This window comes from Citrus sinensis, chromosome 2, assembly GCF_022201045.2.
Source record: "Citrus sinensis cultivar Valencia sweet orange chromosome 2, DVS_A1.0, whole genome shotgun sequence".
NCBI classification, from domain to species: domain Eukaryota; kingdom Viridiplantae; phylum Streptophyta; class Magnoliopsida; order Sapindales; family Rutaceae; genus Citrus; species Citrus sinensis.
The window spans coordinates 30,456,245-30,481,509 of record NC_068557.1 but is presented as its reverse complement, the minus strand read 5'-3'; the positions used below and the strand labels follow the sequence as shown (position 1 = coordinate 30,481,509).

General features: G+C 34.7%; 4 protein-coding genes across 8 annotated transcripts; all 4 read right to left on the bottom strand.

The window, feature by feature from the left end:
* Positions 1-762: 762 nt before the first annotated feature.
* LOC102627109 (uncharacterized) lies at positions 763-3,070 on the bottom strand. Of its 2 annotated transcripts, none has more exons than XM_006467639.4 (8): positions 2,841-3,070; positions 2,466-2,503; positions 2,277-2,372; positions 2,098-2,184; positions 1,965-1,999; positions 1,672-1,757; positions 1,079-1,144; positions 763-989 (listed from the first exon to the last, which is right to left on the bottom strand). In XM_006467639.4, exons 1-8 carry the CDS (start codon positions 2,905-2,907, stop codon positions 955-957), a joined length of 510 nt encoding a protein of 169 aa, XP_006467702.1. In that variant the 5' UTR covers positions 2,908-3,070; the 3' UTR covers positions 763-954. The 2 variants fall into 2 exon arrangements, with proteins under 2 accessions (XP_006467702.1, XP_006467703.1); XM_006467640.4 differs by having other exon boundaries at positions 2,098-2,181; positions 2,841-3,064.
* Positions 3,071-5,079: 2,009 nt separating this feature from the next.
* Positions 5,080-6,456, bottom strand: LOC102627603 (anthocyanidin 3-O-glucoside 2''-O-glucosyltransferase-like). The gene has a single exon (NM_001315497.1). It carries the CDS (start codon positions 6,454-6,456, stop codon positions 5,080-5,082), a length of 1,377 nt encoding a protein of 458 aa, NP_001302426.1.
* Positions 6,457-13,169: 6,713 nt separating this feature from the next.
* Positions 13,170-15,630, bottom strand: LOC102622417 (cyanidin 3-O-galactoside 2''-O-xylosyltransferase FGGT1-like). Its single transcript, XM_015526993.3, has one exon. The coding sequence runs from the start codon at positions 15,000-15,002 to the stop codon at positions 13,686-13,688; it is 1,317 nt and encodes a 438-aa protein (XP_015382479.1). The 5' UTR covers positions 15,003-15,630; the 3' UTR covers positions 13,170-13,685.
* Positions 15,631-15,710: 80 nt separating this feature from the next.
* On the bottom strand, positions 15,711-19,796 carry LOC102627895 (uncharacterized). Of its 4 annotated transcripts, none has more exons than XM_006467642.4 (9): positions 19,323-19,794; positions 18,935-19,138; positions 18,339-18,830; positions 17,934-18,044; positions 17,222-17,410; positions 17,111-17,137; positions 16,759-16,983; positions 16,283-16,403; positions 15,711-16,189 (listed from the first exon to the last, which is right to left on the bottom strand). In XM_006467642.4, exons 1-9 carry the CDS (start codon positions 19,701-19,703, stop codon positions 16,077-16,079), a joined length of 1,863 nt encoding a protein of 620 aa, XP_006467705.1. In that variant the 5' UTR covers positions 19,704-19,794; the 3' UTR covers positions 15,711-16,076. The 4 variants fall into 4 exon arrangements, with proteins under 4 accessions (XP_006467705.1, XP_006467707.1, XP_006467706.1 ...); XM_006467644.3 differs by having other exon boundaries at positions 18,935-19,052; positions 19,323-19,469; XM_006467643.4 differs by lacking the exon at positions 17,111-17,137.
* Positions 19,797-25,265: the final 5,469 nt, after the last annotated feature.

Sequence of the window (25,265 nt, the reverse complement as noted above, 5' to 3'; positions counted from 1 at the left end):
GAAACCCAAACTATTTTTGTTTGACTTATGAGTAGCAACTGCAAAACCTGGCCTTTCAAACTATTTCCCATCTATTTCCCATTCACCTATGAGCAGCGGTCGCACACACCCATTTCCCTTTCATCCGTAAGCTGCAGCTGCACACCCATGCATTTTTCACAGCATTTGTGATTATTTTTTATGAATTTATATGTTTCATATTTAAATTTGAGAATTTATGTTGGATTGATGTTAAAATTTTAATTTTCTATTTACATTGATTAAATTTAGAATAAAATATGTTAAGTGGAAGTTTAGCTTATTAATATAAATTTACATATTAAATATTTGTGATTTTAAATGTGAAAATCTGTAAAAAATCTATCAAGTACTATTTCGAGTTTGGTAATTGTCAAAACCCGCAGCGGGTGAATTTTCTTAAAAAATTAAAACCTATAGCGGGTGTTGGTTTGGTAATTGAAATTTTGTGCGGGTGCGAATTTGGTAATAACAAACTCGTTGCGGACAGGGCTCATTGCCTTCCCTAATTTTGAGTACTCACTCTATCATGAACAAATGTGGGAGTTAAAAGAGAGAGAGAGAATTTTTTTTTTTTAAAGGGTCAAATTTTCAATATTCGTGCAGCATTTTAAAAGGCAACACTCTACCTACATATAGAATATTTTGGTTTATTTTTTTCCAAAAAAATAGAGAGTTTGGCCTGTACTTGGGACAAATTTCACCTCAAAAATACTATCGATACACAGTGACAGCAGACAGGAATAAGTAAAATCACAAATTAAAAGCTTCGCTAAAACAATTGAAATATTATTTTAAACAAGAGCAATAGCTTAATCAATTATGTCATGTTTATAAATCAACTACCCAAAAAAAAATAAAAATCTGTAGATGAAAATAACATTTCTTGCACTACAAGCAGCGTAAACTTTCTTCATTTGATATTTTGCAGGAAAATCATTTGCGTGCTTCCGCTTTCTTCTGCTCTTTGGCTGAAACAAGTGAATATATATTTATCAGTTGGAAAAATACATATCTTCAAACACATGAAAACCAGTGAATGATGATCGCAGAACATTACCAGCCTTTTCTTCTTCTCGCTTTTTAGCAGCTTCGGCCCTTTGTTGACGTATAAGGGCTAAACGTTCTGCACCATCCAACAAATAAGTCACAATATCTCAAAATATTAGATGGCAGAATCAAAACAACATACAAGATCAATCAACCGAAACCATTCCATGTGAAGCAAAAGGAGGACACAAATAGCAGGGGTCTTGTCGCTAGTCTCATAGTAACGATTGGTAGTAATCATAGGGCCAGTCTCATAGTGCTTGTCATTCACCAGTGAGCATTAAATCCAAGTAAAGAGGATAGTGGGAGGGAGGAGAGGGAGTTGGGCTGGCAAGAGGAGTGTCTGAAAAAACAGGCAGAGATACAAATCCATCCAGTTGTGAACAAAGAACTTTGCTTGTCATGACAAGATGTTCAAGTTAACAATTAGACGGTACTGGCAAAACAGGAAACTTGGTACAAGTCCAAAACACCATGCGAGTTACAAAATCTTTGCACATATGTAAAGTCAGCATCAATCATTATCCCATTTCCTAGCTCATCCAACTATTGCATATTGTAAAACTCAATAAAACATGAGAAGTACTAAAGCCAATCACTCACCTAAATCTAGCCTTGCCTTTTCGGTTTTCCCTTGTTCTTGCAGCTGCATGTAACGCTCATGAGCTCGCTGCTTCTCTAGTTCCTCTCTGTAGACACAAAAATAAAAAAATTGAAGAAAAGTAAAGACTGCTTTACATGAAAGAGTCTAGGAAAAGATGTTATTTTCAACTTGGGTGCATTCTTCTCCTATTTGCTCTATCCTAGAGAGGATACTATCTTGTTTCCGAAATGACCGTGTAACACTACATAAGAAAGGTACCCTTAAGGATGAAATAAAAGGTGAATTTACAGACCTTTCACGCCTTGAAAGTTCAGTTGTTTTCCCAAACTGCAAAAGATTAAAAAAAAAAAAAAAACAGCTTAGATGAATGGAAAAAGTACAATTTTAATAAATACATCTCCTCAAGTAGAACCTATGAATCTTACATCAACATCCTTAGCTTTCAAATTCTTCGCCTTGACCAAATTAGGATTATTAATCTCAATCAAACCTTGAGTTCCTTTCCGCCTCTGCTAACATCATTGTCCAAAAAAGTAAGTTCAATTATAAGACTCATTAATATAAAACAACCCAAATCATATAGGTAAAAAAGAAGTCCAATAACTTCCGATTTCTCCTCCAATTCTTCTCCCGACTCCTCTCCAGATTCTTCTCCAGCTGCTTCATCTTCAGACACTTCCTCTACGTGTTCAGCTTGTTCCTAATACCATTTAAATTAAATATAATTTAAAAAATTCTTTACAAAAACTCAATTAGCAGTTCAATATAATCAGCAATCAGAAGAGAGACCCACCCGTTTAAAAGTGCGAGGACGTCTAGAAGTTCCAGCAACTGCAACCACAGTACAAAAATAAAATAAAATAAAATAACAATTCTGAAGTTAGATAATGCGTAAAGTGAAAGTCAGCCATTAAGCTAAAAATCATTAACTCAAAAAAAAAAAAAAAAACCCAGAAATCTACACACACATTAAACAGACACACTTAAAATCGGCAATTTCATCAACGCAAGAGGGCATAGATAAAGCAATTTCTCACATTAAAAAATTAACTCATAATCAGCTGCAATTTCATATTCTTAAAAGTTCCTATTTTCACAGAGAATCAAAATAACATTAACTTGAAAAATGAGTTCAATTAAAAGGAAATTTAGAAGCAGGGGAGCTTACGAATATCTTCAGGAGTGGAGAATTGACGTTGACCGGTGGGCTTACCCTTGAATTTGCCTCTCCCCATCGTAATATTAACACCAACAAATTAAAAAAAAAATAACAGAAAATGAATTTTGATGAATCCTAATATTTGTTCGCCTTTTTGACAGCGTGATGGTCAAGAGCGGGCTCGTATTCTTATATCAGAACCACCAATGGATTCGAATCCAAGCAGAATCCAGTTAGCATAAGTAAAACCCTATTGGCTGTGGTTTGAGGGATTTCTTCTGTATTAGAACTTGTATGTAAGGGGGTGATCTTGAACCTACACGTGTCGCGGGATAGATCAACTGGTTCTTAAATGGGCTAATCACGTAATGACTAATGATGCGGACAAGATGAGAAACTCTAGGACACATCCGAACGTATCGTATCAGTCGTATCATGCTATGACACATATATTTATTTTGACAAACTAAATATTATTTAAATCTAAATATATACGTCATATATATATTTATTAGTTGTATTATTTTTTATATATTCTAAAATTTCTCGAATAATATCGATTTCTTCCTATACTTTCTCAAAACTTATAATTAAGGACAATCACGTAGTTTAGGTTCCAAGTATAACCACCTACAATATGTGTCTATTGCTACAATAGGGTAGGATTAGACTAATTCTATGGATTAAAAAATGTCAATCCCAAGATTATATTTTGTTATGGAGTAGCAAATTGATCTAAATTTTAATTTTTATTCAAATTAATATTTTACATAAATAAATAAAATACAAAAAATAAGTTCAAAATTTGTTTAGAATAGTACTAAATAGTAAACGAAAAAAATTATTCAATTATCTATTAATAAAAATATTAAATTCTAATAATTAGTAATATAACGCAAAATTTATTATACCATTGAGATTTTTTTTTTCTTTGAGAAAATTCTATCATGCAGTGATTAAAATTATTAATATTGGTGGCATAATAAACATAAATTTTGTAAATTACACTTAAAACTAGTAAATAAAAGGTAAAATAAGTAAATTAATATAAGAATGACAAGTTAGTATTTTAAAATTGCAAACAAAATACAAACTTGTAAAAATAATATAAAACTTGTAAATCAATATTAAACTTTAATTAAACAAAAAAATTTATTCATTTACTTTAATTAAGCAAAGAAAAAATCATTTATCAATTGAAAAAAAATTATATTGGGAACAATTGGAATCAGTTTTATTGAATTAGTTTAACCATAGATTTTATGTTCATCCTAGTTTAACCATAATTTTTTTTATTTTCTATCATGGTATTTGTTTATTACACATGTTAATTAAGCAAAATTATTTTTCTTCATGTGGATCAAGCCAAAGTAAAATTATTTTTCTTACAAACAGCTTTGAAAACGCATGAAAATAATAATTTCTCGAATCCGCTTTTGAGAATAAGCTTTATCCTTAATAAAAATTCACATATGTCATCACACCATAATTTATGTTTTATTTTTTACTTAATATAAACTTATAAGTTTTATGTTTAATTCACACAATTCATGTTTAATTATGATGTTGATGTCATGATTTTAATCACAACATCACTGGGTGACCCATTTTTTTGGGTTAAATTTAAAAGGTAGAAGGGTGGACAAAGTCAAATCAACATTTTAATTCTTTTCTCTTTGAGGATTCAAAATAAGGTAGTGAGCCAAATAAAATTATTTAAAACCACTAATTATTACAAAATACTTATTTTAGTTACATTAAATTAAATTTAACATAGTGTTAATAGATATTATGTTATCAAAAGAAAAGCTGGTCCATTTTAATTTTAAAAAGTAATTTAATTCAATCATACTTTCCAAACATAGTCTTATGATACAATACAAAGATCTATCAAGTATAGTTAAAAAATTTACTTCAACTAACAAGATTTGAGAAGAAATTTACCTCTATTCCACATGTTATGTGGGAAGGAAAAAAAAGCCCCTATAGGCTCACGCCCTTGATATTGTGATGTTGTTGTTATCGAAAATATATGACAATACTGATATTGTATATATGTGAAAAGCAAGAACCGTTAAGGTAATGTTAAACATAAGAACATTAAATACAAGAAGAAATTATTTGGAACATGATTCTGTTAACAAACTTTTATTAATGTGGTATGAATAGCTAGGCATTTAACAAAGATGACCGCACTATAGGCTAAGGAGAAGGCACCAACTTGCTAAAAAATTTCTTTAAACTGAAATCACATGAGATCAGCCAGGCTATGCAATTCCTGAACAAAACCATCAACATAAGAATTCTCAAGCCCTGGGCTGATTAAGAACTCTCTCAGTTCAGCATGATTTTGCCTTGCATCCTTGCCCACTTCACTATCATCATCCATCACAGCCTTCACAGCCTTGCATACACCATCTCTTGTAAATAATCCATCTTCATCGCCTCTCTCAACTTCCACTCCAACTTTCAGATCTTCACCCATCAGTCTTGAATTTATAATTTGGTCACCAACATTTGGGAGCAGCACTAATTGGCACTCATTGACCATAGCCTCTGACAGTGATCCTGATCCACAGTGGGTCACAAAACACCCAACAGAGGGATGTTTCAAGATCAACTGTTGCTGAACCCAACCTCCATGAACAAATCCTCTTCCTTTGACTCTGTCTTCGAATCCTTCAGGGAGTGCTGACTCTATTGTATCATGTCCCGTCGGTGGTTTCAGGGCAGCGAAAAAGGGGAGACCTGTAAGCTCAAAACCTAAGATCAGTTCTTGGAACTGGTCCTTCTTGAGAACACATTCACTCCCAAGTGCACAGAATATTAAGCTTTTCGCTTTAAAGCTGCTGAACAACATTTCGAACTCCTCTTCTAAAACAGAAGCAGGAGGCTCCGGCAACACTGGCCCTGCCAAAATCACTCGCTTTTCGAACTGGCTCTCAACGTAATCACAATAAGCACCTTCAATCTCCCTGCACGTTTTGAAACCAATCGCATCACACTCGGTTAAACAGAGTAATAATCGCTCCATGAACGAAAGGCCACCAAAGTCTTTAACAGTTGCAGCAGCTAGTCCTCTAGCTTCATGGGCACGTAACTTGATCTTTGAAGGAGGGAAACCTTGCGGAGGCTGCAACAAGTCAGCTTCTGTCAAGACTTTATCACGAAGCTTTCTTTCCGGGCTCAACAGATAGCCAACGGTGGCAGGACTAATGGTGACAAAAGCGATGGACTTAATGCCTAGCTTACGAGCCAATGAAGGAAGCCAGTAAGTGAAATCAAAGAAGACAATGTTGGGTTTTATGTCACGAACAATAGCTTCAATGGCGGGCTCAGTCAGATCCATGGCAGTCATGAGGAGCGGATGCAATGGGAAAGGAACATCTGTTGTTGTTTCGGTTCCGGAAGGAAGACCATCAACACAAGGGACGGTGATTGGAATGAAAGTAACGAGATGTTTGTGAAGATTAAAGGGCTCAAATTTTGTATGTGTGTTCGTTGGTAAGATAAATGAGATCTTGTGGCCTCTTTCTGCAAGTTTGTTGGAAATATGGAGATATGAGGTCAGATGGCCCATGGCGAACCATGGATACATGGCTATGTGAAGTTTCTTGTCTTCCATTATAGCATCTCTCTTGTGAACTGTGATTATAGTTCAGGTTTAAAATATATGTACTGTATATGTAAGGAAAATGATGTTTGCAAATATCAGAACTCTTCACAATAATTGCACCAGCCAGCGAGAAAGCACGCACGTGTCAAAACATTCTCCACGCAATCTCTTGTTATCTTTAATGTAGATCAAAGAAAATAATTGTTGGTTTTAGATTGATGAACGGTCTGGAATTGATTTCATTATTTGTGAAAGTAATGAGATGTTTGTGAAGATTAAAGGGCTCAAATTTTGTCTGTGTGTTTGTTGGTAAGATAAATGAGATCTTGTGGCCTCTTTCTGCAAGTTTGTTGGAGATATGGAGATATGAGGTCAGATGGCCCGTGGCGAACCATGGATACATGGCTGTGTGAAGTTTCTTGTCTTCCATTATAGCATCTCTCTTGTGAACTGTGATTATAGTTAAGGTTTAAAATATATGTACTGTATATGTGTGTTCAACTTTAATCTCACTTGAAATTAATTAATTATTTACAAATAAGCAACACTGCACCCAAGATTTAACCAATGTATTTATCAAGAGTAATGTTAGGATCACACTGTTTGCATTGTATATATACAACTTCTAAGCCTGACATCATTATTAAATTTATTTGGGATGTTTATTAGATACAAAAGGTGTGATTTAACAGCTAACTGAAAAGAAAGTTTTGCGTAGGATGGTCTCAATAATAATAATGTGATTGGTATTTATAATCTTGTTTCCCATTGTCAATATCGGCTGCATCTAGAAGCTGCATCTAGAAGCTTTACATAAACAAAGAATGGTGGCACATGGCTTTGAAGATGGAACACGGTTTTCACCCACCAAGCTTTGATGAACACGGTTTTGAAGAAGTTTTGATACCCACGGCTTTGACTTTCTTGGCCATCATTTTGCTATAAATACAAGTGCAAATGAAGAGCTTAATCATTCCATTCAGAGAGCAATTTAGGGAGTTGAGAGAGAGTTTAAGAGCTTGCATTTATAAGCTCTTGTTACAGTGATTGAGAGAGTTTGGGTGTATTGGGATTTTTGGGAAGTGAGCTAAAATACTACAATACTTGTAACTCCTTTTCACTAGTAAAATATTTCTTTTTGTCTTCGCCCGTGGATGTAGGCTAAAAGCCGAACCACGTAATTTCTGGTGTCCTCTTTTGTGCTTGTTCTTTATTTTTCTACCAATTTTACTTTAGCTGCGTGTCTGCTTCACCCAACAATTTCCTAACAGTGGTATCAGAGCTATTTGTTGTATTTTTTGGAGTTGGGTACTGTTCACGTAAGGGGTACTATTCACGTATACAATACTATTCACGTATACGATACTATTCACGTATACGGTATTGTCCACGTATACGGTATTGTTCATGTATACGGTACTATTCACGTGAAACGGTGGAAGCGATCCAAGAATTTTGCGGTGCAAAGCAGGGAATAGTGGTGTGAGTAAAGCAACTGTGTGGTTTTGTACATGTCTAGGAAAGTTCTGGCACAAAGGCGATAAGAGCTTAAGGAGTCTGGGTTTTAAGTGGGACCATTGTGACCCCTCCAGTCTTTCTTGGGAACTTTCCTGGTGTGCATTCTCACACATACTCACAACTATTCAAGGTAGTATACTAGCTTGTGTGCAGTGTTTATCAACAAAATGGCAGCAAAGTATGAAATTGAGAAATTTAACGGAAATAATTTTTCGTTGTGGAAAATGAAGATGAAAGCTGTATTGAGGAAAAATAATTGCTTGGCAGCAATTGGAGAAAGGCCAATGGAGATAACTGATGACAAATGGAACGAGATAGATGGTAACGCCATTTCTGATTTACACTTGGCACTTGCTGATGGAGTATTATCCAGTGTGGCAGAGAAAAATACGGCGAAGAAAATATGGGATACTCTCACAAAATTGTACGAGACCAAATCACTACACAACAAAATCTTCTTGAAAAGGAAACTCTATACTTTTCGAATGGAGGAATCTACAATGGTGACTGATCACATCAACAACTTGAAGACTCTATTTTCACAACTCACAACGTTGGGTCATAATATAGAGGAAAATGAACGTGCAGAGCTTCTACTTCAAAGTCTACCAGATTCGTATGATCAACTCATCATCAACCTGACGAACAACAATCCAGTGGACAGTCTAGTTTTTGACGATGTTGCAGCCTCCGTATTAAATGAGGAGAGCAGGCGGAAAAATAAGGAAAACAGACAAGCAAGTTCGCAGCAAGCGGAGGCGCTATCAGTGACGAGAGGGAGATCAACGGAACGTGGCCCCAGTGGGAGTCAAAATCATGGTAGATCAAAATCCAGAAGTAAGAAGAATGTTAAATGCTACAACTGTGGCAAGAAATGGCACGTTAAGAAAGAGTGTTGGAGTAATCAGAAGAGAAGAGAGGGCAAAGAACCTGAGTCATCAAATGCTCAGGGGTGTGTAGCAAGTACCTCAGATGATGGCGAAATACTCTACAGCGAGGCAACAACTGTTTCAGAAGGCAGAAAATGACTATCTGATGTCTGGCTTATAGACTCAGGAGCTACCTGGTACATGACTTCTCGGAGAGAATGGTTCCATACATGTGAACCTATCTCAGGAGGATCTGTATATATGGGAGATGATCATGCCTTGGAGATCGCTGGTATTGGTACTATCAAAATAAAAATGTTTGATGGTACAATTCGCACAATTGGGGAGGTACGACATGTCAACGGCCTGAAGAAAAATCTATTGTCTTTGGGACAAATGGATAGTCATGGGTACAAAACTCATGTGGAGAATGGAATTATGAAGATCGTTAAAGGCGCGCTTGTATTGATGAAGGCAGAAAAGATCGGTGCTAATCTATTCATGCTTAGAGGAGAAACATTACAGGAGGCTGATGCGTGTGTCGCGTCAAATGAAGAAGAATCAACGATGATGTGGCATCTCAAACTTGGCCACATGTCAGAACAAGGCTTGAAGATTCTCTCTGAGCGAAAATTACTTCCGGGGCTCAAATCGGTAAGTTTACCACTTTGCGAGCATTGTGTTACAAGTAAGCAGCATAGATTAAAATTCAGTAGATCTATTGCTAGAAGTAAATGCATTCTAGACTTGATTCATTCTGATGTTTGGGAATCACCGGATATATCCATGGGAGGTGCAAAGTACATGGTGACTTTCATTGATGATTATTCTAGAAGATGTTGGGTGTATCCAATTAAGAAAAAGTCAGATGTATTTCCTGTGTTTAAAGAATACAAAGCGCGGGTGGAACTTGAATCTGGTAAAAAGATCAAGTGCTTGAGGACGGATAATGGTGGAGAGTATACAGACAGCGAGTTTTTTGCTTTCTGTAAGCAAGAAGGTATTCAGAGGCAGTTCACGGTGGCATACACTCCTCAACAAAATGGTGTGGCGGAGCGGATGAACAGAACTCTTACAGAAAGAATAAGAGCTATGTTGAAGACTGCTGGTCTACCCAATTTATTCTGGGCAGAAGCAGCCAAAACTGCTTGTTATATAGTAAATCGGTCGCCATCTACAACAATTGGGCTGAAGACAGCGATGGAGATGTGGACTGGAAAGCCAGCTGATTATTCTTACCTACATGCATTTGGATGTCCTGTGTACGTGATGTACAATGCCCAAGAAAGAACAAAGTTGGATCCAAAATCTAGAAGATGTATCTTCTTGGGGTATGCTGATGGAGAAAAGGGGTATCGTCTGTGGGACCCCACTACCCACAAGATCGTCATCAGCAGAGATGTTATCTTTATAGAAGATCAACTGCAAATGAGAGATGAAGATGATAGTAGTGTAAAAGAAAAGTCAGAGACTATACCGGTATATATGGAAAATAATCCAGAAGATTCAGATTCTTCTGAAGCAGCACCAGAGCACGAGGAACAAGAACCAGTCGAGTCCGAGGCTCCAGAAGTTCGTCGGTCAACTCGTGAGAGACGACCGCCAACGTGGCACTCGGAGTATGTCACAGAGATCAACGTTGCATACTGTCTTCTAACAGAGGATGGAGAGCCTTCAACTTTCCATGAAGCTTTAAACAATTCAGATGTTGCTTTGTGGATGACAGCAATGCAGGAAGAAATTGAAGCTCTATACAAGAACAAGACATGGGAACGTGTACCACTACCACGTGGAAGAAAAGCCATTGGAAACAAATGGGTCTACAAGATCAAACGTGATGGCAATGACCAAGTGGAGCGGTATCGTGCGAGACTGGTAGTGAAAGGATATGCTCAGAAAGAAGGTATTGACTTCAACGAGATATTTTCTCCGGTGGTTCGACTCACAACAGTCAGAATAGTCTTGGCAATGTGTGCTACATTTGACCTACATCTAGAGCAGTTAGATGTTAAAACTGCATTTCTTCATGGAGAACTTGAAGAAGAAATATATATGCTCCAACCAGAAGGTTTTGCAGAAACAGGAAAGGAGAACTTGGTTTGCAGGTTGAACAAATCTCTATACGGTCTCAAACAGGCGCCGAGGTGTTAGTATAAGAGATTTGATTCCTTCATCATGAGCCTTGGATACAACAGACTCAGTTCAGACCATTGTGCATATTACAAGAGTTTTGAAGATAATGATTTCATTATTTTGCTGTTGTATGTGGATGACATGTTGATAGCAGGTCCCAACAAAGATCGAATCCAAGAATTGAAGGCGCAGTTAGCTAGGGAGTTTGAAATGAAGGACTTGGGACCAGCAAACAAGATTCTAGGGATGCAAATTCACCGAGACAGAAATAACAGGAAGATTTGGCTTTCGCAGAAGAATTACTTGAAGAAAATCTTGCGACGCTTCAACATGCAAGATTGTAAGTCAACTTCTACCCCACTTCCTGTTAATTTCAAATTATCCTCAAGTATGTGTCCTAGTAATGAAGCAGAGAGGAAGGAGATGTCTCGAGTACCGTATGCATCAGCAGTGGGAAGTTTGATGTTCGCTATGATATGTACTAGACCGGACATTGCACAAGCAGTGGGAGCAGTTAGTCGATACATGGCGAATCCTGGTGAAGAGCATTGGATAGCTGTGAAGAGGATTTTGAGATACATAAGAGGAACCTCAGATGTTGCATTATGTTATGGAGGATCAGAGTTTACTGTCAGGGGCTATGTGGATTCAGATTTTGCAGGAGATCTTAATAAAAGGAAATCCACTACTGGTTATGTGTTTACACTTGCGGGAGCAGCTGTAAGCTGGGTTTCCAAACTGCAAACCGTTGTGGCTTTATCTACAACAGAAGCAGAGTACATGGCAGCTACACAAGCTTGCAAGGAAGCTATTTGGATACAAAGGTTATTGGAGGAGCTCGGGCATGGATAAGAGAAAATTTCTATGTTTTGTGACAGTCAGAGTGCCTTGCACATTGCAAGGAATCCAGCATTTCATTCCAGGACAAAGCACATAGGAGTTCAGTATCACTTCGTTCGAGAAGTAGTGGAAGATGGAAGTGTGGATTTACAGAAAATCCATACCAAAGAGAACCTAGCAGATGTTTTGACCAAGCCGATAAATACTGATAAGTTTGTCTGGAGTAGATCCTCTTGTGGTCTAGCAGCAACGTAAGCAACATGACTATGGCGAAGCAGAAAGGATGGTGTGGAGATTGATCGATTCTCAATCAAATCTCCAAGTGGGAGAATGTCAATCGGCTGCATCTAGAAGCTGCATCTAGAAGCTTTGCATAAACAAATAATGGTGGCACATGGCTTTGAAAATTGAACACGGTTTTCACCCACCAAACTTTGATGAACACGGTTTTGAAGAAGTTTTGATACCCACGGCTTTGACTTTCTTGGCCATCATTTTGCTATAAATATAAGTGCAAATGAAGAGCTTAATCATTCCATTCAGAGAGCAATTTAGGGAGTTGAGAGAGAGTTTAAGAGCTTGCATTTATAAGCTCTTGTTACAGTGATTGAGAGAGTTTGGGTGTATTGGGGTTTTTGGAAAGTGAGCTAAAATACTACAATACTTGTAACTCATTTTCACTAGTAAAATATTTCCTTCTATCTTCGCCCGTAAATGTAGGCTAAAAGCCGAACCACGTAATTTCTGGTGTCCTTTATTGTGCTTGTTCTTTATTGTTTCTACCAATTTTACTTTAGCTGCGGTCCTGCTTCACCCACCAATTTCCTAACACCCATTAGCATTTCCATCGCACATTACTTACTGATTTCCATCAGGTTTTCTCGGCCCTTCATGCTAATGGGTTTAATTAAATACGATTGCAGATGTTAATTTCTTTCCCATTGTATCCATCTTCATACCGCTGCGGACCTATCTGAACTTAACCACCGAAATGAAGCTATATCTTAATGTAATTCTGTTCATCATCATCTTCGTGAAGGCTTCACTGAGCACTGGTCATGCATTCGTAGGCACGAAAGCCCAGACCAAACACCCCCCCACGAAAGAAAAGGAGACCCTGGTCGATTTTCTTAGTCTTATGTTTGCATCATATAGATTTTATTAGCTTTCTGTGACTCATAGTTTGTAAATTTCTAACATAACCTCTTTTAGTTTACATTTTTAGTATGCCAAATATTAAGAAAGAGCAATGATAAATGAACTAAATCATTTTTCTTTAAAACTAAATTAAATGCCACATTTAAATGACAGGAAAAAGTAGTCGATTCAAAATTTTTCTTTCCATCTTTCAGAGCCCGGTGGAAGGGGATCGACTATGAAAACCAATATACATATGAAAACGTGTTCGGTTAATAGAGTCGTGTGAATTTTTGTACATATATCATGTTATTCTGTATTGATCAATGGTATTGAAAGGGCAAAAAAAAAAAAAAAACTTGAATGTTGAACATTTATTATCAAATAATATCAAGTCGGTTAAAAAATTAATTTTTTATAATAAAATATATTTGAGTTAGTTTTAATAATTATCTGATTATAAATATATAAATAGAGTTTTGGTTCTAATATATTAGTATTAAAAAAATAAAAAGATTAATCCTTGAAAGGGAGTAAGCTAAGACACAACGAAAGAATCTTCGTTCTTTAATCGTTGTATATACGTAAATGAGGGGAAACTCCGGGGTGCTGGTAATGAGAGTTGAGAGAGGCACCAAAGCAACTAAGAATTTTTTTATATAATGATGGAAATGATGACTTCAGTTCAAAAGGCCATGCAACTTCTGAACAAAACCATCAAGGTAAGAATTTTCAAGCCGTTCACTTCTCAAGAAACTCCCCCCATTTAGCATGATTTTCCTTAATCTCTTTGCCCACTTCACTATGGTCGTCATCAATCACAGCCTTGACAGCTCTGCATACACCGTCTCTTGTAAATAATCCGTCTTCATCTCCTTTCTCAACTTCCACTCCAACTTTGAGCTCTTCGCCCATCAATCTTGCATTTATAATTTGGTCACCAACATTGGGGAGCAGCACTAATTGGCACTCATTGACCATAGCCTCTGATAATGATCCTGATCCACAGTGAGTCACAAAACACCCAACAGAGGGATGTTTCAAGATCAACTGTTGCTGAACCCAACCACCATGAATAAATCCTCTTCCTTTCACTCTTTCTTCAAACCCTTCGGGCAATGCTGACTCTATGGTATCATGTCCCACTGGTGGTTTCAAGGCAACCAAAAATGGCAAACCCGAAAGCTCAAAACCCAGAACCAGTTCTTGAAACTGTTCCTTGTTAAGGACACATTCACTTCCAAATGCACAGAATATCAAACTCTTTGATTTAAAGCTACCCAACAACGTTTCCCATCTTTCTTCTAAAGCAAAACGAGGAGACTCTGGCAATGCTGGCCCAGACAAAATCACTGGCTTTCCAAATTGGCTCCCAATGTAATCACAATAAGGCCCTTCAATCTCTCTGCATGTTTTGAATCCTATTGCATCACATTCGCTCAAAGACAGTAGGTTTCGTTTTGCGAATGAAAGGCCACCACCAAACTCTTTCACAGTTGCAGCAGCTAATCCTCTAGCTTCATGGGCACGTAACCTAATCTTTGAAGTAGGGAAACCTTGAGGAGGTCGCAACAAATCATTGTCTGTCAAAGTTCTCTCCCTCAGTTTCCTTTCCGGGCTTAACAAATAGCCAATTGTCGCGGGACTAATAATGCAATAAAGTACGGACTTGATGCCGAACTTGCGTGCCAACGGAGGCAACCAGTGAGTGAAATCAAAGAAGACAAAATCGGGTTTGAGGCGACGAAGAACTGATTCGATGGCAGGCTCAGTTAAATCCATGGCTGTCATTAGAAGAGGATGCAAAGGGAAAGGGACATCATTTGTTGTTTCAGCCCTAGGAGGAAGGCCATCAACACGAGGAACAGACACCGGAATGAACGTAATGAGATCCCTGTGAAGATTTGAAGGCTCAAATTTCGTTATTGCTTTTGCTGGTAACAGAAACGAGATTCTGTGGCCTCTTTCTGCAAGCTTGTTGGCAATATGAAGAAATGGGGTAAGATGTCCCATCGCAAACCATGGATACATAGCTATGTGAAAGGTTTCACTACCCATTCTGATGTGGAAAAGAAAATGTTTTGCGCGATGATGTTTACCAATTCAATAGAGATATTATGATTCTCGTTTTATAATCAATTCGTGTATTTATCAAGAAAAGTTAGATCAGTTGTTGCATCGATTCGTTTTGTGAATTCTTGAACTGCCAACTCTCTAGGCACAGAAAATGCAAGTTAATCCAGTGTTTTAACTACTATCGTTTGTCAACAATATTCTTGTATTTTCATATCCTTGAACCAGACTTCATGTCGCATAATCTTCTTCTATTCCATTTTAGATATTTTAGGAAACATTCAGTTCAATTGCACTTCGAAATGGCAAATTTTCCGTTGTAACAGATCGATTTCCTAAGGGCCCAGGCCCATATACGACTGTAGCAAAAATCTACCTAGAGTGGACAACCACTTTTATAATCTTTCCATCTGCCAGCCGAATTTACGGTTGGGGAAAAAAAAAAAAAAACAAACAAACAAAACAAAAAAACCTTTACTACATTGGATGGTACTCTCAACTCTGCATCCTCTAGCTAATCTATTCATAAATATAACCGAGTTTCAATCCAAAATCAACCTCCCACCAATTCCCACCCAAAAAAAAAAAACTCTCTTAATAACATGTATCTGTTATATATATATATATATATATATATATATATATATATATATATATATATATATATATATATATATATAGTCAACTCTGTGGTTCAGGGAAAAATTTGACGATCAATTTGATAGCTTTGTAACAAAGGAATGTTACCATTACTCAGCACATCCAATCCTGATGGTTCACAGGATCCAGCTACAGGGCAAGCAGACAGAAAAAAACTAACCAGGCATGAAAATTCACTATGAATATTTTCGGTCAGATTTCCTAGTTTAGTAATCTAAATTTATAATTGTCAGTGTCAGACTGCCCTTGAAGGATGTCATCCTCTTGCCTTGTTGACCGGTCTCTTAAAGGAACATTGAACCTGCACAGTTAATGTAAAACAGGCGCCCATATTTACTTGCACCAGAACTCTGCTATCAAGACCCACAAACCTTGTCTTCCGCGCTGCCATTGTAACTATCATTGAATTGGCCTTGCCAATGCAAAACATGAATCAGGGTTTACTGACATCAACAACTCAATCAAAACTACCTCATTTGGAAGGTGGATCTTGAGGCTAGGTTCAATTAAACCTGCTTGCAACAAGCCAAGAATGTTCAGTGGTCAATAGCAGCAAATCGTAACCTAGAAACACCAAAAGAAAATACAACCAATAATAATCTTACCAGGGGAAAGCTTTCTCCCACCATACATTTCCTTTGCTAAGGGACTGGCAGCCCAATGATTAACACCAACTCGGCTTGTTGGTTGGAACCCAACTATTTTTCCCTCAGTTGACAGAACCACCTAATACCAACCAAATGGCAATCAGGCAAAACATAAGATAGTTACACATGATGACCAAAACATATGATTGCAATAGGGTTCTTGATGCAATCGGAGCTTGAACAAACCAAAAACTATCACATTTCCACACTTCATTTGATCACCCCCAAAAACTGCCAATTATGGATTTAAGAGAATGTCACCAGTGCACATCATGGGAGCTTAAATGTAATATTATCTAAGCAGCAGATAGATAACATTAGTTCAAGAAGGATCAGGGCCTGGTTTAAGTTAAAGCAGTAAATCACTTTTATATGTGTTTAATATGATAGAAACATAGAGAAATAAAGTAAATATAAGTTGCCTAAACTTGTACCTGATAACTAGCAATATCCTGCATGGATGATTTGATGTCTGGATCAATTTTCTCCAAAGCAGCAGTCAAGTTTCCCTCGCTAGTGGAATCATCTTCATGAGATAATTTCAAGTAATTGGGAATTTCCCCAATCCAAGCACCAATACTCATTTCAGTCATTATGTCACCAGGCCAATCAAAAGTGTCCTTAATCCTTTTGATAATTGAGACACACATTTCTTCCAGCTATCCAAATTAAGTTCAAGTTTAATTTTTCTTTCAAAAATGAAGAAACCAGAAAGTAGAGTAAAGCATGAAACAAACGAGTGAAGTAATAAGAACTTTTTGCGACAAGCATAAACCTCAATGTTGCCTGGATATGAGCAAGAGAACCAATAATCTGTGTCACAGGATGCCAATTTATTTGAAAAAATTAGAATACTAAAGGACTGGATAGTTAAAAATGCTTTCTGTCCATGCACACCTTTACAGCATCTACAGGCTGACGTAACGCGTTCCAAATCTCAGATGAAGCCAGAGACCTAAGTTCTCCAGAAAACTTTTCCCCCTTGTGTAAATGAGGTGAAGAGCGTTGACCGAGAGCACTGATGGCGACGAGAAAAATTCCACTTGCAAGAGTGACAGATAGAATTTTCAAAAAGGAAGAGTCCCTCTGTGAACACAACAAAGCAATAAGTCTGGAATGAACCAACTCAAGTAAACAGAATCATTATCATATGCAAACTCCACAGTAAAAGATTATAACAAGTTCTTCCCGATGAGATCCTTGACAAACCACAAGTCCCAAACCTCCCCATATAATTGTAAATACTACAGGAAAGCATAACATGAAAATAATTAAATAATAAAATTTTTCATGAGTAAATCAAAAAGTACGTTACTCTTAACAATACTATTAAAATGGCACCAACTCCATTAGTTCCTCCCACTCAAATTTAATATCAAAATTTTCTAAAAGTTATCATGATCAGATTAGCCTCATCTTCCCACGATGAAATGCTCCTAACTTGAGTGTATATCATTTGTAAACCAATTATTTTCATGTTTCAAAATTACATCCAAATATATGCACAGGGCCAAGAATGTTGTACATAAGTTAAGAGTTACATGAAATCCAGGCTTAGCATTAAACCAACAGAAAAAATAAAATAGACAATTGGTATAGATTTTAGTACCTTTTTACTGGGCAAATTGGTGTAATTTGTGACTACACCGCATGACAGCTGTTTATTCGGCAGTGAAAAAATATCTTCATAGTACATGTCTAATATATCAGCCAAACCAACCTAAAAATTTAGAAAACTAAAATAAGGATAGAGAATATATTTTCTTAAATTCAATGGCACATAAAATAAATATACATGATAATCACTCTTCATCAGTGCAAATCAATAAACAAGGGTTTATCACACTCACCAACTATGGCAAAAGACTAGTTTTCCTATGTCCCTACTTTTTAGTTGACATGCAGAGGAAGGATGCTTGGGAGATTTACCATCACATAGATTACCTTCCTAATTATAATCCCACTGAAACATGGTACCACTAAATGCCAGAAGACAAAAAGGAGAGTGAGATACCATTTGGGAGTGGGTCAGAAGAATTTCCCACCTATTCTCAGCAGATTTTCTCCAACCTTCAAGCTTTACATCATTATATCGACTAACATCAATTTCGAGCCTGTAAGCAGGAACATTCTCACTTGTCCAAATACTAAACTCACGGCCACCAATCTTTTCCAGCTTAGAGTGAGCTGATGGTGTCCACCAAAGGTGCTTTGACCTCATTTTTACAGGTTTAATACTTTCTTTCGTCGAATTAAAAGTTTCTAGCAAAGTCTTGGCATTTTCAACTATCTCATCTTCGAACAGTTTATATACAACAACAGAAGAATCTTTTGATGTAATCCTTTTGGGCTTCTGAAACCAACGGAAGAAATAACTTGAAGTCTTCCTCAAGGAATTATCCAGGAAATGACTTTCGGTACTTTGAAGTGCAGACAGGCAAACAACCTCAGCAAGCACAGAGATAACACGTTCATCAGAAGAAGTGAGGGCGAAAGAAGCTGGAACCTGCGGATACCAAATGAATAAGAGAACTGAAGCTATCAGTATCAAATGGCACCTGCAGGATAGACATATTACATGACGACAGCATAGTGATGCAGACGTCTAACCTCTCTTTGGTTTCCAAGATCCTCCATATTTCTCTCTGTTCCAGGTCTGAACAAAACCAGTTCAAAGCTCCAAAGTTGATGCATAACTACTTGTCTGAATGTCATGGCAAGTATGTTCCTAGATGAAGAGCCATTCAGAACATCTTTACTGAGAGATTTTCTGAGCTTAAAGGCTTTCTCTTTAACTTTGCTAGCAGGCAAAAACTACAAACAACATTCCAATTTAGAACTCTCAATCTTAACATCTAAACACAAAATTCTTGTTAATCGCATGAGCTCTTTAACATCGACATTAGTTTATTTACTCTCATCAATTATACCCTAATGTGTTATTTTTAAATTAAAACAGAATGCCTTCAAAATAATAATTTTTTTTAAAAAAACTGACCAATCGGGTGGAGATAGTGGCTCGCTCTCCTGAGGGACCCGGGAAAACGGTTTCAACGACCATCGCGGGAATGCCAGAAACAACATGTTCGTTAGCGGCTTGACCTCCATCCGCAGCAGCGGCGGTCAGAGCCTGGTCGAAGCCGACGGCTCCGAAGAGGCTGAGCCGAACCAAGTCGTTCTCGTAGGTTCTGACACATGGAAGTGTCTTTCCATCGGACTCCACCACGGCTTGCAAAACGTCCTGTTCTGAGGACAGAGACGCTGTCGTTTTAGGAGAAGTGCAGGAAAGGGCAGCGAAGTGATTTCTTGAACTTGTGAGGGGTGATCTGGGGATGCAAAAGGTGGGAGAAAAGAGAGTGTGAACGTGAATGTGTGCCATCTGATTCTGGTGGTGATGGAGGGGGAAGAGTTAGGGTTTTTGGAGGTTTTTGAAAGTCCAAGGAATTAGATATCAATATGAAATATTGAATATTACTGTATTTTCAGTTTTCTATACGTATGTTATTGCCCGTAGGTCCATCACCGGGCCAAGTAATAATATCTGGATCTTTAATTTTGATAAAAATAATAATATACATTTTAAATCGTTTATACACATTTCAGTTTTTTATACATTTTATCTTAAAAAATTATCTCAAATAATGTGATATTCATTAATTAATTAACGAGATAATATGATTAATTTACTTACATCTTATAAAAAAATAATCAACTATTTAACATATTATTTAGAATAAAATTTTAAATAAAAAAATTAAAATGTCTATTATTACTATTTTCTTTACTTATAACAGCTTTTTAACGACAAATTTAACCTCAAATAAAATCATTCTTCATCAGATCCCAAGCTTTCTATTTTCTTTCTCATTTACCCCCGATATAAAAATTTTCTCTTACAAAACAATCACTTCTATGGAAAAAATAAAAATAAAAACAGTTTTTTACTTATTAATTTAATCTTCTTAGTTGCTCACGCCTGGTTAAAAAAAAAAGTGAAAGAAATGTCTGTAATTTAGGATTTATAACAAGTATGTATTTAATTTAGGATAACAAATATATTTAATTTAGGATTTATACTTCTTACATAATTTGTAATAATTCATAAATGGGGTCTAACCAGTTAAAGTGGGACTCGACTAGCTTACAGAATCTGTAAGGTACAGACTGCAGCATCAGCCGTTGGATGTGGTTGGATATGGAGTGAGAAACTAAACAATAGAAAATCGGATGGTGGGATGACGGGAGATGTTTGTTACAGAATCTGTACCATAGACAGGTCCGTTAAAGTGTCCCTACTCCGTACTCCCATTTTTTTTATTTCACTGTAGTTACTAGTTCCTCTCATTTTGAAAACTGAAAAAAAAAAAAGAGCATTTAAAATTTTGACATATAATTCCCCCATATTTCAGGTCCCAGCTACCTTGCAACAGTTGCAAGGTACCACCCATTTTGTCTTTTATGATGTCAATTTCATTAACCCCTTACCTTTCTTTTTATTTACAGTTTATTTATAACATTATGTATTTTGGCAAGTGATTTTTTAAAATATAATTTTATTTTATTTAATATTATTTATTATTTATTTATAATTTATTTATAAGTTTATGTGCTTTGGCTGGTGATTTGCTAAAATGCAATTTTATTTCATTTAATATCATTTAACTTTCTAATAGAATAAATATAACAATAATCCTATGATTAGATAATATTAAATACAATTTTTAATAAAATAAAAAATTAAAAATTTATTCTTTTAAATAAAATTAATAATATTAAAATTTTATTCTTTTAAATAAAATAAATAATATTAAAATTTTATTCTTTTAAATAAAATAAATAATATTAAAATTTTATTCTTTTAAATAAAATAAATAATATTTATTTTTTAGGACTCACAATTGCTTATTCTATTTTATTTAATATTATTTAATTTTGAAAAAAATATAATAATAAGCTATGACTAAATAAAATAAAATAAAAATTATTAAAAATAATATTAATTTTTTGAGACTCATTACTAATTATTTCATTTTATTAAAAATTATTTAGTTTCATGGAATAATAAATATAATAATAAGTCTATGACTATATAACGTTAAATAAAATCTAATAAATAATATTAAAATTTTATCCTTTTGAATAAAATAAAAAATATTAATTAAAAATTATATTTTTTAAGACTCACAACTGATTATTTATTTTATTTAATATTATTTAGTTTTTTAAAGAATGAATATAATAATAAGTCTATAACTAAATAACATTAAATAAAACAAAAACAAATACTATAAATAGTAGTAAATACAATAAAAATAATTAATATTAAAAATTATATTTATTTTTTAATGCTCGCTACTGATTATTTTATTTTATTTAAATTTTTTTAATTTTTTGAAAGATTAAATACAACAATAAGCCTGTAAATAAATAATATTAAATAAAATGAGAATAAATAATATTTAATTAATATTTTTTAATAAATAAATGATATTAAAAATTAATTTTTAATAAAATATATAATATTTTATTTAAAATTTATTTTTTAAGACTCGCTACTAATTAAACAACATAAAATTTTAAACAATTTGGACGTATGTGCTAAAAGTTTTAATTCTGTAGCTCTTTTGCGTTTTTGAGAAATAACAAGAAGCATAATGTTAATATTCAAATAAATAGATCTCTACCCTTAAATCTACCTTTTCATTGAATCCAGTGACCAATAATTGAAACCACAAAACAATAAAATCAAGTGGTACCTTGCAACTGTTGTAAGGTAGTTGAGTCCCATATTTCAATTATGGGTAATTTTTAAGGACCTTTCATTGAATCCAGTGACCAATAATTGAAACCACAAAACAATAAAATCAAGTGGTACCTTGCAACTGTTGTAAGGTAGTTGAGTCCCATATTTCAATTATGGGTAATTTTTAAGGACCTTTCCTGAGGATTAGTGTATTGATAGTTTGATAAAAAGTATTTACGTAATTACAAAAACATCTCCTGACGTTAGTATTCCGTTAAATTGACTGTTAGAAAATTCACAAATACCCTTCTTACCAAAATATTTCTTTATTTACATGATGAACTGATGGGTAATATAATTCCTGTCAAATCACAAATTACTTTGGATGATACAAATCTCCATTGGATAAAAAAATTTTGAATTTGCTTAATAATAAAAAATTGACATTGCATAATAATAATAAAAAATTGAAATAATATGTTGGGCACTACTGCCTGCATCCTACATGCATATTATTGTTGTGATTTTTTTAATTACTAAATAGTTCATGACTAATACATGCCACAAGAGCCATTTCTATCAAAAGGAATGATTTTCACATTGTAAACTTGATAGTACAGGTGTTGGCACCAACCATAAAAAACCTTCTGATATCGATCTTTACTCCATCTATATTTTAAACGCAAATCAAGAAAATATTCAATTGGGTTTCAGGTCCCGAAAGTCTTGCTCTATAATTGATATATTTGAATTTTGTTGGTGCATCAAACCTAAATCTAGAGCATCTCTTGGTCAAACTCGAAACACCTAAATTAATGGACTTGCTGTAGCTGCTTATTCTTCTTCTGAAATGTTGCATGCAGATAGATTGAAGCTTAATTTGAAATAAGAAATACAACAAACAATTATCTCTTATATACAGACATCTAATTAAACTTAAGATTGAGGCACACTTGTTTGAAACTTAGAATCAAACAGGGTAAATGACAAGTCAATACTTTTTGAATTTGGAAAAAGGGTAATTTTCAGAGTTCATAACATGCCAAGTTCATAGTCCTACTACATCCATCATTTTCTAGTTTGCATAACAAATAGAACCCTTGGACAAAAATACAGAGAACATCTCACATGGGAGGAAAAATTGTATGTAAAACAATATACCTAACTTACATGTGATTACAGTCCATATTATTTAGCAAATACATGTGATTACCTTCTTTGAAAGATCATCACATTATAATTAAGCAAACCGAAACCCATCTTTGATGAACTACATCTAATACTTACAAAGCTCTTAAATCATTAGGCAATAGTTCTTATTAGTCATTACCCAGCAATTTTTTTTTTCAACTTAACACTGACAACCCGAAAGAGAAACAACATCCAGCAACATATTCATTAATTAAAACAGATCTGTTGCTATTTTTAATCAATAAAATAACAACAATATCTTGTAAGCCACTGATTCAAGCATGCAAGCTGTGTTTTAAAAAACTGACCTCTTTTGAGATCTAATTCCAGTCATGGCAGATGCTAGACGCTGGCAATACTTGCTTCGTGGAAAGTTTTGGACTATCGCATGATGTCATCTTGTACAGTGGATGAACATAAATCAATGATTTCAGAAATTATTTATGAGTTGCAAACGCTTCTTCTTCAAGGATGAAAATGACAGTGGGTTTTGTTCAAGTGTAAGCTGAGTTTACAAAGAGGAGTACACTTTGTGAAAAAAACTCATTTTCTTTTGTTTGCTGGATGATGACTGTGGCCGAGTGAGTAATAGTGTGTTCAAGTCCCCATTTCACAAACCACTCGGCTCAGCCCGAGTGGCCGGGGCTGCTGCCCTCCAACTTGGAGGGCAGCAGTTCGAACCCCCACAAAAGTATTGTGGGGGTATTTTCTTCCTCAATTAATTTGAGTGAAGGTAGTCTTCTTCCTTACCCATGAGTGAGGAGTAGACATCCCTCGAATATTTGTGAGGGTCAAAATCTGGGCAGAGCTCCATTAGCAATTATGTAAGTTGGTCCCAGTACTAGTTTGATTTGTAAATATCAGTTATAGTCTCATGTATATGAGTTGTAATCTGAGTAATAGTCTCGTGTAATCAAAAAAAAAAAAAAGTCCCCATTTCACAGACATCGAAGAAGCATGTTTTATTTGAATTTTGATTTTGTTTAAGTTTTAAATCAACATTTACATATTTGTCATTTTATACAAACGCCATATGTATTTTTATATTAATGTTAAGGGTCCCTATAATTACGTGAATACTTTTTATTAGATTGTTAATATACCAAACTTCAAGGAAGTCCCTAAAAAATAAAAAATACCCTTTCAATTATTCGTACTTGGAACGTGATTCTATTATTCATAGTTGGATCCCAAACAATAATTGATCATTATGAAATTTTGTATGTTATTATTTGATCATTTATCATATATTAACTAAAATTAGAAAGTAACCACAAGTGACAAACAATTTTATCACGTTTTCTCTACTTTTTGTCGTCAATTTTTTTTCTCAATTATATTCATAAATTGAATAACAGTATTTTTCATTTATTCTAGCCAATGAAAATTAGATGTGATATACAGAAAAAATAAATTAATTAAAAGTGACAATAATTATTATAAATTATGAAGTTCTTGTCATGTCAAGTCATTGCTGGTCCCTTCTTTATATTAAAATTTGCTCATTTACAATTATAACCAAAGCTTAATAAGATTGTATTCAATATAATTTTTCAAATAAAGCTTACTTAAGTTGTATTAAACAAAATAAATAAAGCTTACTTAAGCATAGTCTTTACCACAAATATTTTTATTGCTTGATTTTCAATGAGAACTTTTATTAAAAAATAAAAAATTAACATAACATATAAGGTTTTTAAAGTTACATTATAAAAAATTAAATAAAATTGTAAAATAAATAAATAGTATTTTAGAGAATTTAACTCTTTTTTTTTTTAAAAAAAAAAAAACTCTATAGCCTCTACTTTCAAAAACAAAAAAATTTAAAATTTTGTTTGCTCTACTCAAATTATAACTAAACAACATAAATTTTTTTTAAAATATCTTATAAAAATAAATAATTATTTTTAACCATTAGATAAACTAGACTAAACGCACACTAAATGCAAAGAGTGAGACTATTGGCACCCCTCTAAACACCTCTTAACACCAATTTTCTTTATTAAC